Source organism: Dendrobates tinctorius, unplaced genomic scaffold, assembly GCF_039654945.1.
Source record: "Dendrobates tinctorius isolate UK_male_01 unplaced genomic scaffold, ASM3965494v1 ptg000223l, whole genome shotgun sequence".
NCBI classification, from domain to species: domain Eukaryota; kingdom Metazoa; phylum Chordata; class Amphibia; order Anura; family Dendrobatidae; genus Dendrobates; species Dendrobates tinctorius.
The window spans coordinates 55,931-73,364 of record NW_027361890.1 but is presented as its reverse complement, the minus strand read 5'-3'; the positions used below and the strand labels follow the sequence as shown (position 1 = coordinate 73,364).

At 44.2% G+C, this 17,434-nt stretch overlaps 2 protein-coding genes across 7 annotated transcripts in view; both read right to left on the bottom strand.

The window, feature by feature from the left end:
- The window catches only part of CCNDBP1 (cyclin D1 binding protein 1), a 46,335-nt gene extending 44,276 nt beyond the window's left edge, over positions 1-2,059 (bottom strand). The window contains exon 1 of the mRNA XM_073555240.1: positions 1,885-2,059. Coding sequence (XP_073411341.1) covers positions 1,885-1,942 — 58 coding nt within the window. The 5' untranslated portion in view covers positions 1,943-2,059. The remainder of the gene's footprint in view (positions 1-1,884) is intronic.
- A 12,105-nt stretch (positions 2,060-14,164) lies between these two features.
- The window catches only part of ZNFX1 (zinc finger NFX1-type containing 1), a 53,555-nt gene continuing 50,285 nt past the window's right edge, over positions 14,165-17,434 (bottom strand). For all 6 annotated transcript variants that reach the window (XM_073555235.1, XM_073555234.1, XM_073555238.1 and 3 more), the window contains one exon: positions 14,165-17,257. In XM_073555235.1, coding sequence (XP_073411336.1) covers positions 14,819-17,257 — 2,439 coding nt within the window. In that variant the 3' untranslated portion in view covers positions 14,165-14,818. The remainder of the gene's footprint in view (positions 17,258-17,434) is intronic.

Genomic DNA, 17,434 nt, shown 5'->3' with positions numbered 1-17,434 from the left:
CATATTACCTAGCCACCGTACCTAGCAGACCTGGAGGTCACGATTTCACTTCCGGCTGCCTTGACAACCCTCTGCTCCCCGTGATCACGTCGTGGGTTAGCCGGTGGGGTGAGAGAAAGAGGGCTCTCCCTCTCACAAACTTCTAAATGCCGCGATTGCTATTTATTGTAGCATCTTGAAGAACACACAGGGTTAACATTATCGGGACTTGAGCCAATCAGGTCCCGATGATTTCACTGGTCAGAGCTATTACTATGCAATGGAATGTCAGTGCTTGCAGGATTCTGGGGGGCCAGAGTGCTGCAAGACCGCCAACTATAGAAAAACGTCAGTGCTGCACAAATCCCAGCAATTGTTGATGTTTATTTACTGTTGGCGGTCGTGAAGGGATCATGAGGCACCGATTAGAGATCTATTCTAAGGATAGCCCTTTACACTTCAGTTTCTGCAGAACAGAGGCAACAAGAACACTAAAGGTGTGGATATGTATAGGGGCTATATGCCCTGCAAGTTGTGTGACTAGTTTATATACAAGATCATGAAAAGATCAGGGCTTGCTAAGTATGCAATGCCGATATTGAAAAAACTGGTCTCAGGATACAGGAGTGGTGTTTAACGCTGCAGACTATCAACTAGATTAATGGAGAGAAAACTGCACGCCCCAATTCCTTATATAAAAACATCCAAATTGTATTCCTTCTTGATTAGAAAAAAAAGCAGCATCTCCTATTTTTGCATAGAGTCAATAAAAAAATCCAGCGGATGCGTTTCTGTTGTGTACCAGTCATAGTGAACATTAAAAGGCAAAACTAAAAACAAATTTAAAACCCATGGAAGCCGATCTACTGCGAGGAAATCATGACAATTGGAAGCACATCTGTAACATTGCACCACTCAAAAATCACTATGAGGCCACGTTTCCCATGATGGCGCATCTTTTCTGCATCAATAAAAGGAAGCGTCTTACAGTTCTAGCAAAGTGGACGGGATTTACAGAAATCTCATTCTTACTGTGTGTCTTTTTAACGCCGCGTACACTGACCTGCCGTGCGTTTTCGAATCCGCAGCAAGTCAACTTCTTTTGTGGGTTTTCGGTGCGGAATTTCCCTATAGATTTGTATTTGGTGCAGAAATTCTACAGGTAAAAAACGCACGTGCATTTTTAGCGTATTTCCACGGCGTAAACGCACTAAAAAATGCATCTAATCCACACCTAGGTAAAGCAAATAAGTTTTGTCAAAGCCTCATCGTGATTTTTGGGTGGTGCAATGTTTGTGCTGCCAACTATCACAATTTGCTCGCAGTGGATAGGCTGCCGTGGGTTTTAGTTTTGCTTTTTAATATTGATTAGGACGGCCACAAACCAGAAATGTGTCAGATGGTTTCATGGAGTATATACAATAATAGGATATGCTGTTTTCTAATCAAGATGGAGTAACATTTGGATGGTTTTATGTACGGAACTGGGACGTGCAGTTTTCTCGGTTTCATTAATCCAGTGATTCGCTTACACGGTACAGCTTGCACCTGTTCACACTTGTCTTATTCTGTTGGGAGGTGCTGGTCACAGTCTCGATATTCAGTGTGTGACAGGAGAACTGTCCTGCCTGAGCAGCAGCATCCAGGAAAGAAATACAACCCGAAAAGGACTCAAGACGCCCATCTCTGGGTCTCTGTAAGGCGCTGTGTACACTACACAGGGCCAGCCTTGGCCTCGGTATGACAGCAGGCAGAGGCCCTGCATCCCTACACTGTATGGAAGGCGGCACAAACTCCTTCACACCCTGTACACTGGCTAGGCCAGGTGCCTGCGCCTCGCGTATAATGGCCGCCGTGCTGCGGTTACCCTCGTGCTTAGTACGGTCGCACGGATATTGGACTCGCCTCGCAGCTTCTCCTGTATAACACGGAGGTTCTCCAGCAGTTTCCGCAGCGGCTCCATGTTTCCTCGGAACCATAAGACACCAGCCTATAGCACCAGGGGGAAGGGTTTGGCTGTAACGCAGAGGTAATACTTCCTGTATCATAGAGTAGAGCTATGAGGTGATAACTATGGCGACACTGCTGATGAAAAATAAAGCTCTGGAGCGCCCTCACCCCGTGGAGGACGAAATAACGAGGCATTTATTTATCACGATTCTTTCTTTCGCCGTGTAGCCTTGGCTCTGGCACAGGTGTGGCTCCATAGTATCTCCCTACTGGGGTGAATATCGGTTGCCAGCAGTGCTGTGACGTGTGCAGCTTGTGTATATGTTGCATCATGCCATTAGAAGCTTGCAGCACAAAGCTGACCCTCACGGTGACGACCACCCTTCCCCTGACTTGGCCGCAGTGCAGCCATGGAGGATAGTGTGAACGTGGCCTTACGTCCCACAGCTCCAATTGCTTTATAGAGAATCCATGACTTCAGTCTGAGTACAGCACGCCGCGGGTCTCCTGACCCCACAGTAACCCTGTATATATCTGGGAGGCTGTAGGGAAAAGATCCTGACACATAGCTATGTCCATGGGGCTCCATTAGCACTACTGAGGCCAAAAAAGGGCCAGTATGCCTCAGGAATGAGCCCAGTTATGCCATATAACAGGATGCGCGAAAAAGAAACCGCACAGCACACAGCAACTGTAGTCTTATTACTATGACCGTAGAGGTGCCTGATGTCAGACTGTAGATACGTATCAGGAGCTGTTCCTTCCCAGCATTGTACATGGAGGTCATATACTGTATATGATAGGAGCCGGCCTTATGTGCCGGACGATGGGACAAGTGCCTACTGTGCGGACAGACCGGAATGACCGATGTCACACAGCAAACACTATAGAGCACTTCACTACTTTGTTTTGTTCCGCTTTTGATTTGATGTTTTTGCTCTCCTTCTTCCCAGAGCCAGAACTTTTTTGTTTTTCTGTTAATATGGCCGTGTGAGGGCTTATGTTTTGCGGGATGAGTTGTACTTTTGAACGCCACCATTAGTTTTGCCACATAGTACACTGGAAAACAGGAAAAAAAAAATTCAAAGTGCGGTGAAATTGCTAAAAAATTGTTTTTTTTTTACTATGTTTACTAAATGTTAAAACTAATCTGCCATTATGATACCAAACATGTATATGTTTTTTTAGCTAAGTGGTGAAAAAAAAATCCAAAGTTTAAAAAAAAAAAAAAAAAAAAAAAAAAAATCGCCATATTCCAAAACCAATAGCATCTCCATTTTTTGTGATCCCGGGTTGCGTGAGGACTTATTGCTTTGTGCGCTAAGCAGACGTCTTTATTCATACCATTTATGTGCAGATACATTCTTTTGATCGCCTGTTATTGCATTTTAATGCAATGTTGCGACAACCAAAAAAAACGTAATTCCAGCGTTTTGATTTTTTTCTCGTTACACCGTTTACCAATTGGATTAATTCTTTTTATATATTGATAGATCAGGCGATTCTGAATGTGGCAATACCAAATGTGTGTATTTTATTTTTTATTATTGTTTTATTTTGAATGGGGTGAACGGAAGGTGATTTGAACTTTTATATTTTTCACATTTTTTTATATTTTTAAAAACATTTTTTTCTTACTTTACACTTAGTTCAGTTGTCTCCATGGGAGACTAGAAGCTGCGATCATCCGATCACTTGTGCTACACAGAGCAGGGCTACATCCCTGCTCTATGTAGCAGAAATGATCACTTGCTGTGAGCGCTGACTGCTGAGCGGCACTCATAGCTATCCGACTAGGGTGTTTTCTGCAGACCCTGGGTTGTCATGCCAACCCATCAGCGACCCACGATCATGTGACACAGGTCAAGATGGGCACGATTAGCTTCCAGCACAAGCATGTTAAATGCCGCTGTCCGAGATTGAAAGTAGCATTCAACATGTGAACAGCTGCAGGTGGATTGCATTTCCACCCGCGGCTGTTAGGAGCATATGTCAGCTGTTTAAGTCAGCTGATGTGCTGTAAGGTTGCGGGCTCATCGCTGGAGCGGGCAGCAAACAAGGGGAGCCCACCTTGGACGTACCTATACATCTGAGCTGCTAAAGGGGTTGAAAAGTACACCAACTATGTGGCCACGTGGGTTATATAGGAAGCTGAATATAATGATACCTTGATATTTGTGATCTGATGTCTTAATCCAGAGAAATCCATGTTTTTCTTATATGTAAGTGAGTTGTTAAGATCTATAGGCCGGACACTGATTTGTATGAGAATCTGCCTCCTTTTAAGTGAAAGGAGATGTTACCAGTGTGAGCCATATCTCATGCAGCTCTGCGGTGAGATCAGAGCTAACACAATTCTGCAGAAGTGAATCTTTTCTCATCATTATATAAATTTTTTTTCACAATTTTCAGATTTACAGTTAGGTTCAGAAATATTTGGACAGTGACATGTTTTGGCATTTTAGCTGTTTACCAAATGATATTCAAGATACAGTTATATAATTAATAAGAGCTTAAAGTGCAGACTTTCAGCTTTAGGCCGGGGTCACACTTGCGTGTAATGCGAGAAACTCGCGCATTAATACCCGGCACTGCCACCAGCACTTGGGACCGGAGTGTGCGGCTACATAGAAATATATGCGGCCACACACTCCGTTCCGAGTGCCGGCGGCAGTGCCAGGTATTGATGCGAGAGACTCACGCAAGTTTCTCGCATTACACATGCAAGTGTGACCCCGTCTTTACTTTGAGGATATTCATATCCTAATTGGAGTAAGGCTTTTAATATGTAGCTACCTCTTTTTAAAAGGGACCAAACTTAATTGGACAATTATCAAAAATGATCTTTAATGCACTTCACTTGTTATTCCATCATCAATTAAGCAGATAAAAGGTCTGGAATGGATTTCAGGTGTGGTATTTGCTTATGTAAGCTAATGCGGTGAACCCACAACATACGGTAAAAGGAACACTCAATGGAAGAGTAAGAGACCATCATTAGGCTGAAAAAAAATAAATCCATCAGAGAGATAGCAGAAATGTTAGGAGGGGCGTGGCCTGAGCAGGATGTGAGCAGACATCTGAGGCATGATCTCCTGCTCAATATCAGCCATTATACAGATTGCAGCCTTTAATATTGCGGGTTAAATACCCATAAAGAACGGGGGACTCTGTGGACGGTGTGCGGCACATAATATAACTACCTGCGACGCTATGGCGGGTAGGAGAAGTTCCAGGGAGACGGAGAAGAGGACCCAAGATGGCTCCAGCCGGGAAGAAATGCTGGCAGCAGAGCTGGAGGAGGTGGGAGAGGATCCCAGGGGATCCGATGCTGTGGCCAGGCTGCAGCGCTTTGCTAGACAGGAGGATGTGACCAGGTGGCCAGCAGTGATAACAAACATACAGTTCAGGCTTGCTCTTTAAGTGAAGGAGCCGGAGGGAGCAGAGAATGATGGAGAGAGCAGAGCCAGTGAGCAAGAAGAAAATGAAAGTGGAAGGACCGAGAATGGCACTGCAGAATGTATACCATATTTTTCGGACTATAAGACACACCCCAATTTTCAGAAGGAAAATAGGGAAAAAAAATAGTGTCAAATGGGGGTCCGTCTTACACTCAGAATTCAGCTTACCTGGGAAGGGATCCGGCACAGGTGGAGGAGTGTTCACAGGGGTCATTCAGTGGTCCAGGTTCGTGCGGTGGCAGGTTGGTTGTGCTGGAGCAGCTGGGCTGTACTGGGGCAGCTGAGCTGGGCTGGGGCAGCTGGGCTCTGTGGGGTGAGGGTGGCGGCTCTCTGTGCTCCGATGCAGGGGCGGCGGCGGCTCCGCTGGCATTTCCTCCAAGCCCGCAGGCCCCCGCACATCCCTTGCTGGCCGCCGCCATGTTGCGGTGGCCTCCGGGAACATGGACGCCGGGAAAATGGACGCCGGTCCGGGGACGGCGCATGCGCAGGTTCAGATCTCGTCCTGAGATCTCGGGGGATGAGATTCAAATCTCGGCAACGAGATCTCGTCACCCGAGTTCTCGGGAAGAGATCTGAACCTGCGCATGCGCCGTCCCCGGACCGGCGGCCATCTTCCCGGACGCCACCGCAACATGGCGGCGGCCAGCTAGGGATGTGCAGGGGTCTCCGGGCGTGGAGGAAATGCCAGCGGAGCCGCCGCCACCCCTGCACCGGAGCACAGCCCGCTGCCACCACCGTACTACAGAGCCCCGCGGCACCCACACCAGTCTCCTGAGGTTAGTATATTTCGACCATAAGACGCACCCCCCACTTTAAAAGTGCATCTTATGGTCCAAAAAATACGGTAAGTGGTTTCCAAGTCCCTGAGGAACCCACACTGAAAGATCTGTTTAAGCTGGTCCTGCACAGCCATACTACAATCACTAATGTAGCGGCACAATTGGGGGTCATGCAGGCAGACATGTCCAAACTGCAGCACTCAATCATGTGACCAAGGAGAGGATGGGAGAAGCTGAAAAACACATAATACTGAGGACTATATAACAAAAGCCGATAAGGCTACAAAACGCATGAGTGCTGTGATTTCTGCTATACAGGCCAAAACGGATTACCTTGAGAACAGGTCCATATGCAATAATGTGTGGTTGAAAGGGGTGCTGAAAAGATGGAGGGTTCGGCACCAACAGAGTTATTTGAAAAATGGCTGTTAAAGAGTATTGGTGCTGATAAACTGTCCCGCATGTACGCAATTGAAAGAACACATCGTGTTCCTACACAACCCCTCCCCCCGTGGAGGCCCTCCCAGACAAGTGCTGGTCAAGGTCCTACATTATCAAGTCAGACGCAATTCTAAGGCACGCTAGAGAGCATCAGGATCTTAAGATAAACGGCTCCAGGATCTCTATATTTCTGGATTTCTCCATGGAGGTGCAGAAAAAGAGAGCGAGATTCGTGAATATTAAGAGAAGGCTGAGGGAGCTTGGCGTCAACTATTCAATGCTGTATCCGGCCAAATTGAGAGTGGTTGCTGAGGAGTGGTCCAATATTTTACCGAGGAGAGAGAGGCACTGAGATGGTTGGACAGTTGTGAGCAATACCTGCGTCAGGCAAAATCAAAGGACTCAGTGGGCTGAGGGGGCTGTCCTCTTTTTTCTCCTGTTGTGTTTTTTTGAAGGGATCTGGTGGTTCCTTTTTCACCCTTGATATCTGTTTTATTTTCATATTCTCAGGTTTTTAGGGATTGAGTTTTTTAGATCCCTGTTGGTCAAGAGACATTTCTGGAAGAATTGGAAACTGTTGTACATTACCTGGCTGCAATCTACAAGTCATGTGAAGTCCCAAGAGAATGGGACAAGTTGCGGGACTGTTGGACGGGGTTAACAGACTGTTTTGGATAAAGAGCGCTCTCTCCTCATTGTTAGGAGGGGATGGAGAAATGGGATGGGAATTTGTTGGGTTTTTTTTTTGCTGTTTGGAGGGAGGGAGGTGGGAGAAGGGAGAGTGTTTATATAATGTACATCACCATGTTCACCTTACTAATGGCTTCAGCTGGAATCGGATGCATAAATGTGGGGTAATAGGTTATGAGGAAAGACAATGTCTGGAAGAAAGAGAATTGTGAGTTGGAATATAAGAGGGTTGGCGTCTGGTGTGAAACGGCAAGCTGTGTTTGGGTTTCTGAATGATGCCAAACCATCAGTGATTTGTTTGCAGGAAACTCATATGGTAAAGGAGAGAACGCATTTCTTGGCCAAGAAATGGGTGTAGGCGGGATACCATGCTACATATTCAACATATTCCAGGGGGGTCAGTATTCTCATTTGTGCTGGGGTTCCCTTTGAATATCACAAAGTGGTTATAGACCAGACGGGTAGGTTTGTATGCCTACTTTGTAAATTGTATGGATCTTTGATGTGGCTGGTCTCAATATATATTCCACCGCTATATTGTGGGAAACTGCTTCACAGGGTCCTGGAAATAATGGAGGAAACCCCTGGGGTACCGTTTGATAGTGGGCGATTTTAATAACATTCTGGATACACACTGGGACAGGGGTAGACGCAAGTCGTTGAGACCGGGGGGTAACTATACACCGTTCGGAATGGTCCTGAAGGAAACTGCTTTACATGATTTATGGAGAATCTCTCACCCTGGTGTATACAAGTATTCCTGTTTTTCGTCCTCTTTTGCATCTTTGTCGAGAATTGACCTGACATTGGGTAATACTCAGATGTTAGGCCTTGTAGGGGATGTAGCGTACACGGCTAGGACAATATCAGATCATTCTCCCCTGAGTGTGATTCTTGAAGGAGTGGGATCTGTGCCTTCTAGAGGGTGCATGTGGAGGCTGAATCCATTCTGGCTACAACTTGATTTGGATGGACAACTGGGGGTTGGCATTAAAGAATATTTTAAAATTAATTTGGGGACGGCTTCGGTATTGATGTTATAAGAAGCTATAAAGGCGTACTCTAGGGGGCTTTTCAGTAAAGGGATTTCTTGAGTAAAGGCAGAAACTGGCAGGAATGATCAGATGCTGATTGGAGTGTTGGAGGAGGCAGAAGAAGCATTAGTTAATGATCAGTCCCTGGAGGCTGAGGAAAGGTTGAAGGAAGCACAGAGTAGAGTATGTAAGATGGCAATGAAAGTGGCGGAGCGCAAGAGAATGTTTCAAAATATTAAATATAGGAGGGGAATAGGGCGGGTCATCTCTCCAGGATAGTGGCAGTGCAGAGTGATTCCACACATATAGCCGCTTTAAAAGGGAGGGATGGAAGTGTGCATACTGGGGCCAAGGCAATTTTGGAGGTGATGACGGAGTATTATTTGGATCTTTACCAATCACGTGTGATGACGGAGGTGGAGGAGATCGATGAATATTTGGCGGAGATGCAGCTCCCCAGACTCTCGGCGGCTGATCAGGGTCTTCTTGAGGAGCCATTTAATTTGGAGGAACTTGAGGTTGCTCTGGATTCTATGCCTAATGATAAAGCCCCCGGGGGGGATGGAATCCCCGGGGAGGTGTATAAAAAATATAGAAAGGTGCTTCTTCCTGCTTTGTTGGAGGTATATGCTGGTGGTTTGGTGGAGGTAGAGCTGCAGCGGTACATGCAAGAGGCAATAATTGTAGTGTTGTCAAAACAGGGTAAGAATCCGATGGATCCAGCCTCTTAGCGACCAATCTCTCTATTGTCAACAGACGTCAAGATATTGGCTAATCGCCTTAATAAGATAACGACTATAATTCATAGGGATCAATCTGGGTTTATGCCCAATAGTTTTACAGCACATAACCTCAGGCGATTATTTCTTAATATGCAGGCAAGGGCGGATAATGTAGATCGAAGGGTTGTGGTGTCTTTATATGCCGCTAAGGGATAGTTTGAAATGGAGGTATTTTGTGGGCTGTCCTGAGGACTATGGGTTTTGGCTAGAAATTTGTGAGATGGGTGCAACTATTATATGGGTCTTGAGAGCTAAGGTATGAGTAAACGGTCTTTTGTCTGGGGATTTTCCGTTACATAGGGGTACACGGCAGGGGTGCCCATTGTCTCTCCTGCTGTTTGCGATTGCTATAGAGCCTCTTGAGACGGTAATACGGAGGGATAGGGGTATAAAAGGATATAAATATGGGAATTATGAAGAAAAGATAGCTCTGTATGCGGACGATGTACTATTATTTCTGGAAGATGCGCAGGAGTCTTTGAGAGCTGCTATGCATACATAGCATTATTAAATTTGGGGGTTTTCGGGTTTATCTATCAATTGGGACAAGTCTGTGTTGCCTTTGGATGTGGCGGCTCCCCTGACACTAGACCCTGGGATCCCCTTACGGGTGGTTCATGAGTTTAAATATCTGGGTATTGTGATCTCGGCTAAGATAGAAGACTATGAGCGGCTCAACTTAACTTCTCTGCTGGGAAGGTTTCAACAGAAGATTGGAGCCTGGAAGAGGCTGCTGCTGTCGGTCACCAGTTGAGTCAATTTGATTAAAATGATACTCATGCCTCAACTCCTCTACATATTGCACAATGCTCCAGTGTGGTTGGCACAGAGTAAATTTTATAGGATCAATACCTTATTTAGAGATTTGATTTGGAAAGGTGGTCGGGTATGCATCAAATTAGAAAAATTGCAGAGATCAAAGGATGAGAAGGGGTTGGCGGTCCCTAACCTTTGGATTTATTATATAGCATCCCAATGTCAGCATATGGTGGGCTGGGGAGAATATAGCCAAAGTACATCAGCGGGGATGATCACTGTATAGTGGGGAAGGGCCCATTGTTAGCTAGCTTGGAAGCAAGTAGATTCAGATTAAATCCAAGGAGATTTCCAACCATAGTTATGATGGGGAAAGTGTGGCAGAAGCTTAAACAGTGGAGGGGTGTTACAGAATATACACGCTATGTGTCGATTTGGTTTGACCCTAGGATGGCGGAGCTCATGAGATTGCGGGAGTTTGGTCAGTGGAGGCGTATCGGCATTTGGTTCGTGTCTCAGCTGTTTGATGGTGGTGTTCTTAAGACGTTTGAAATGCTTAGGAAAGAGTTTCCTTTAAGCCAAAACATGTTTTTCCAGTATCTGAGACATGCCCTAAATAAGCAGAATGAAGTGTCGTGGGTGGTCCTGCAGTCAGATTATTTGTTGAATCTTATAGGTCCTGAAAGAAGTACGAGAGGATTTATTACTTTAATGTATAAGGGCCTGTTGGACACCTTTTTACTGAGACACCCGTTAATGTTGAAGGAAAAATGGAGGGCAGACTTGGGTTCCTTTTCGGAATCTCAATGGGAGTCCATATTACAATATATTCCTAAGGTCTTTTTGAGTGAGGTTAAGCGGGTGTCGCAGTTATTGTTGGTGCATAGAGTATACAGGACACCATTATGGATGATGAAGGTGGGACTGAGAAGAGATTTAAAATGTCCAAGGTGTTCTGAGAAGACCTTATCCACTTGATGTGGTCGTGTTCTCGCCTGCAGCCCTTTTGGGTGAAGGTGTTTAACTTGATTCAAGACGTGATGGGGGTAAATATTGTGCGTAGCCCGCTGACTTGCCTCTTGGGATGTGTGGATGATATTGCTGCAGATGAATGTGAGAAATTGGCTATTGCAAGATTGTTGTATGCTGCCAGGAAGATTATCGCGATGCATTGGTTGGATGAAAGACCACCAGTCAAAAAAGAATTTGTCAATAAAGTTAATTTTATTGTTCTCATGGAAAGGAATTTATATATTACAAGAGGGCAACATACAAAGTTTGAAAATGTTTGGGGCAGATGGATGGACTATCCAGGTGTGGCTTCTGCGGAGTTATTGCAGGCTAGGCTGGATCCAGTTTGATTGTTTGGGAGAGAAATTCATATTTATAAAGTTGTGAATCTGAAAAGCTATGTTTCAGTTTACTAAGAGGTGATGTATTAGCTGACGTATAAAGGATATTGGGATGGGATTGGTGGGAAGGGAGGGGGTGGGTTATTGAGTTAAGGGGTAGAGTTCAGCGACTTTGGTCGGATCGGGTTTCATGAAACAAAATTTGTTCATCCATCCACTCAATGCCGACTTTTATTCCCCATTGACTTGCATTGGGGTCGGGTTTCGGACGAAACTCCCGACTTTTTTTTGCCCTAGTCGGACCAGTTTCATCTGAAACAAATTTTGTTTCATGAAACCCGATCCGACCAAAGTCGCTCAACTCTATTAAGGGGCTAGTTATTTTAAAAAAGGAAAATGTATTAATCTGCTTTTTACATTACATTTTGTATCTGTTTGGAGTTTATGTCAGACTGTATTACAATATGGTTATCTGTAATAAAAAAATATTTGATTAAAAAAAAAATGTTAGGAGAGGCCAAATCAACAATTTTGTACATTACCCTTTCACAACATGCACCCAAGTGAAAGACACATTCCAGTACGGTCCCGTCCGATGGGCGCTGTTCTTGATCCAGTGCCTTGTCTCTTCTTGAGATGCTGTCCTGCGCTGCTTTGTGTGGATGACAAGTCCTACTTCACCCACACAGTGTCCAAAATCGTACTCTGGCGCAGGCGTACTTGTCTCTGCACTGTCTAAGGAAGAGTAAAGTACTGCAGTGTGCAGGTGCTGGCCCTCTTTGGCCTTTTACTGCTCATGCGCACTGCAGTACTTTGCTTTCCCCTTGAGAGAGCAGAGAAAAGAATGCCTGCTCAGAGGCGTGATGTTAGACACTGTGTGGATGAAGTAAGACACATCACACGAAGCAGAGAAGGAGGACGGCATCGCAAGAAGAGACAAGGCACTGGATCAAGAACAGCAACAACCATCGGACTGGACTGCTCTGTAGGTGAGTATAACAAAATGTCTTTTTCTTGTCTTGCATGCCACATTTGAGGAATACAGGTGCTTCTCACTAAATTAAAATATCATCAAAAAGTTAATTTCAGTTCTTCAATACAAAAAGTGAAACTCATTATATAGAGTCATTACAAACAGTGATCTATTTCATGTGTTTACTTCTGTTAATATTGATGATTATGGCTTACAGCCAATGAAAACCTAAACGGCATTATCTCAGTAAATTAGAATACTTTATAACATCAGCTTGAAAAATTAGTTTACAATCCGAAATATTGGCCTCCTGAAATGTATGTTCAGTAAATGCACTCAGTACTTGGTCGGGGCTCCTTTTGCATCAATTACTGCATCAATAAAGCAAGGCATGGAGGCGACCAGCCTGTGGCACTGCTGAGGTGTTATTGAAGCCCAGGTTGCTTTGATAGTAGCCTTCATCTTGTTTGCATTGTTGGGTCTGGTGTCTCTCATCTTGCTCTTGACAATGCCCCATAAATTCTCTATTTGGTTTTCAGTATTTTGGCCAATCAAGCACAGTGATACTGTTGTTTTTAAACCAGGTATTGGTACCATTGGCAGTGTGGACAGGTGACAAGTCCTGCTGGAGAATTAAATTTCCATCTCCAAAAAGCCTGTTGGCAGGGGGAAGCATGAAGTGCTCTCAAATTTCCTGGTAGACGGCTGCGCTGACTTTGGTCTTGATAAAACACAGTGGACCTACACAAGCAGATGACATAGCTCCTCAAACCATCACTGATTGTGGAAACATCACACTAGACCTCAAGCAGCTTGGTTTGTGTGCCTCTCCACTCTTCCTCCAGACTCTGGGACCTTGATTTCCAATTGAAATGCAAAATTAAATTTTTCCTTTTAGTGTGTCAATGACTGCCTTCTGTGCTTCTGTCAAATCAGCAGTCTTCCCCATGATTGCGAAGCCTACTGAAACAGACTAAGGGCCCCGTCACACATAGCGACTCACCAGCGATCCCGACAACGATATGATCTTGTCAGGATCGCTGGTGTATCGCTACATGATCGCTGGTGAGCAGTCACACAGGCAGCTTCACCAGCGATCAGCACCAGCGACGACGAGCGCTCGCATCGCCGTGTACCTTAGTTACCAGTGCGCTGATGCAGGGAGCCGGTAACCAAGGTACACATCATGTTTCTAAGCGCCGCGCAGCACTTAGAAACCCGCTGTTTACCTCGGTTACCAGCTCCCTGCATCAGCGCGCTGGTAACTAAGGTACACAGAGGGTTTCTAAGCGCCGCGCGGCGCTTAGAAACCCTCTGTTTACCTTGGATACCAGCGTCCAGCTCGCTGATCGCTGGTCTCCCGCCTGCCACACGCAGCGATGCGTGCTGGCCAGCGGGAGACCAGCGATCAGAAAAATGTCCTGGCCATTCCAGGACGATCAGCGATACCCGGCAGGGGGGCTGGTCGCTGATAGGTGTCACACACAGCAATCTCGCTGGTGAGATCGCTGTTGCGTCACAAAACTTGTGTGTGACGGGGGCTTAAGGGACCTTTTTAAATGCTTAGGAAGCCTTTTCAGGTGTTTTTTGTTAATTATTCTAATTTTCTGAGATAATGACTTTTGGGTTTTCATTGGCTGTAAGCCATAATCATCAACATTAACAGAAATAAACACTTGAAATAGATCACTCTGTTTGTAATGACTCTATATGAGTTTCACTTTTTGTATTGAAGAACTGAAATAAATTAACTTTTTGATGACATTCTAATTTTGTGAGAAGTACCTGTATCTCCATATATTGGAGAAGAACAAATCAGTTGGCAAAAATGTGAATAGCCCCATAGACTTTATTAACTGTACTAGGTATGGAATCTATCCGTGAAAAACTGAAGTCTGAATGAGCCCTTAAGTAACAATGCCATCTATATTACAGACATGATGAGAGAAAATACTGAAATTCAAATGTCATGAAAAAAATTTTTTATTTTTACATATTAATTTCATAAAATAAAAATCAGGAAAACATGATCTAGGCATATTTAAAATATCTTTACATTAATATTTTGGCATATTTATTAAGGTGGACATGCCTTGTCTAAGATTAGAAAAATCATGGCCATTAACTGTAAATTAATCAGTTATTTTACTTGAGCACCAATTATCACTGAGCAGCTGAATGTGGGTAGGTGCTATGCTCTCAGACCCTGTGATATAACAGGTCTATGATGGAGACAGCTATCAGTAATAATACACTTATTTCACTTGCTTATATAATCGCCATTAATTTTCATAGTGCTATAAAGACTGAAGTCCCTGTTGGGGCTAACAATCTAAATTTCCTATCAGAATGTCTTTGGGAAGAAACAGGAGTACCTGGAGGAAACCCACGCATACATGGGGAGAAGATACAAACTTCTTGTAGATATCCTTAGTGGGATTTGAATCCAGGACCCTAGGGCAAAAGTTTTAATCACTGAGCCACTGTGTTGGCCACGTTTTACAATAGGGTTCGCTTTGTGCCAACATATATACACAGAGTGCAAGGAGAGAGGATGAGACTCCATTTCTAACTGTCTGAAAAGTGATTGTGATGTATTACAATAGGTACCAAGTTAATTATCAAATTAAGTCTTCAAAATTTTGCAAGTTATTAGCAGTGTCTGACCAAGCTGCATATTGAGCACCATCCATTTCTGGTGCCAAGCTGTTGGTTGACACAAGACTATGATTCGTTCCTCCAATGACTTCATGACACTCAGGACATGTAGAGCTCTGCATTGCCCCCCCACATTCCGTAATACAATATACATGGTTATTGGGACACTTAAACCAGTGACCTCTCTGGAGTCCCATGGCCTGCACGATCATTTTTCGTTCACTCTCTGAAATGTCAAGTCCCGAACGTGGAAGGCTTTCTTTCAGCGCTTTTAGTTTTGCTTTCACAACGTTTTCATCTTCCTCTGTAAACTTTTTACTTCTTTCTAAGACATTTCGCAAAGCTTCAATTTCTATCTTGATTGTTGGGGTGATTTTAGCCTTGGCAGTTTTACATCTTATGAGCAAATCAAGGAGATAGGTGAAACGTAGCACCTCACACTGTAGATCAGAAAGCTCTTGCTCTGTGAAGGATGTACGTGTTTTTTCCAACCATTTTTTAATTTCTAGCAAGCGATTTTTCAGGGCCCTCTTCTCCTCATCATCTACTTTGCTGATATTAGGGAATAACTTTGCTATTTTTTTATAGAATAATATCTTGTTTTCTAAACTGAGCAATGTTTGGAGTGGTGTTTCTACATTCTCTATCTCATCCTTTAACACTGAATATTCATCTGGAAAATTTCTTCTGATTTCCACCATCTCCTGTAGAGTCTTTAAGAGTCGGTTTTTTGTTTCATTTTGGAGATCCACTGCTCCTTTTATCATTTTCTTCACTTTCTCAATCTCATCCAGAGTTTTGTTGATGACTGTACCATATCTTAGATTTCTCCTTATGGGAGTCTGACATTTTGGGCACACTTTCAGTTTGATTGCAGTTTGCTCTTCAGAATTATGGTCTCCATTCATGTACGTATCCATACCCTCAGTTTCGAAAACGTGCCCACAGTCCTCCAACTGTACAAAGCGGGCATCAACATCATCTTCAAACCCGAAAAAGATCTCATTGACTTCATCTTTATGACATTCTCTACACTTTTTAGGACAAGGCTCACCACATAAACCAATGCAAGGGTGTCCACATTTCAGCTGTTTTGGACATGGAATATTGCATGGTGGGCGGTCGCATGGCTCAGAGCAAAGCTTGCTGCAGGCATAGTGTTCACATCTCCAGTAACAGGGCTCCATACACGGAGCGCAGGTTTCCCCACATTTCTTTTTACATTGGCTATGGACACAGCGGTTTTTGCATGCCATTTTGCATGGAGGGCATTCATTTGTGCAAGGCTCTTTGCATTCATGGGAACAGATTAAAATAGCTTTGCACGGATGCCGACAGCCATCATGAAATCTGCCTTGAAAGCAGCTATCGCATGTACCACGGCATGTGTGATGACAACTTAACGTACTTCGGCAAGGCTGTCTGCATTTTATTGGCATGCCAAACTCTATGTCTCGTTTTTGCCAGCACGGAACTTCCTGACTATGCCCACACTTTAGCTGGACTCTAATTGTCTCTTGACAGCGTTCTTCACATTCTTCTCCACAAAGCTTTTTGCATTGATGACCACACTGGAGGACCTGGCTACATGGTACAGTGCAACAGAAATCATTTACAGAAACGCTACATGGTACTATTTGTTGGTGACCACATAGTGGCATGAGCTTCTCAACTTTCTCCATGCATTTTCCACAGGTCTCAACACATTTTCTTTTGCAACGGTGTCCATCTCCACACAACACCTTCTGGCAGTCTTTGTTGCACTGGTATTCTTTGTGCTCAGGATCATACGGGTGGCACACCCGTGTACACACATGTCCACAGTTCAGTCTAAAATCACATTTCTGGGTGCATCCTCCTTCTGGTACCTTCTTAAAATCACTGGCTTTACTCACAAGCGTACGGTTATTAGGGTGATTCTGACAGCAAAGCATCAGCTGATCACCAACTTGTGCCCCTTGACGTAACGTACAAAGGATGCGACTCCAAAGAGACACAGTGCCCAGCATGTTCATATTTCCAATGCAAAACAACCCTTTTTTGGCTCTTGACAACGCGACACAGATCCTGTTGGAGATCTGAAGGAATCCAACCTTTTTTTGCTTGTTGCTACGGACCAATGAGAGAAGTATTATATCATTTTCCTCTCCCTGGTACTTGTCAACAACATGCACTTTCACTCCAGAGAACGTCTTGGCCGGCATGAGTTTGCGAAGACAGAAAAGCTGCCCGGTGTACGTGGTGAGGATGGTAATCTGAGATGGTTTATATTCTTGATGTAAAAAGTATTTGCACAGTTCCACTATGAACTCAGCCTCGTGTTTGTTTTGGTGACTTCTCCCATCTTGGATCTCTTGTTCCAGGAATTCATGTTGAACAAAGAAGAGATTCGTTGAAACGCCCTGAAGTATGAGAAATAAAAAATTCCAATATTGTAAATATATCATTTCTAACATACGTAAGAGTGGTTGTCTGTGATGAGAAAAAAAAAAAACAAGATTTTTTTTGTTATAAAGAACTCCAGACTTTGCCTACAGGCTGTTTCTGGTATTATATTTTAGGAATTAGCTGCAAAAGTA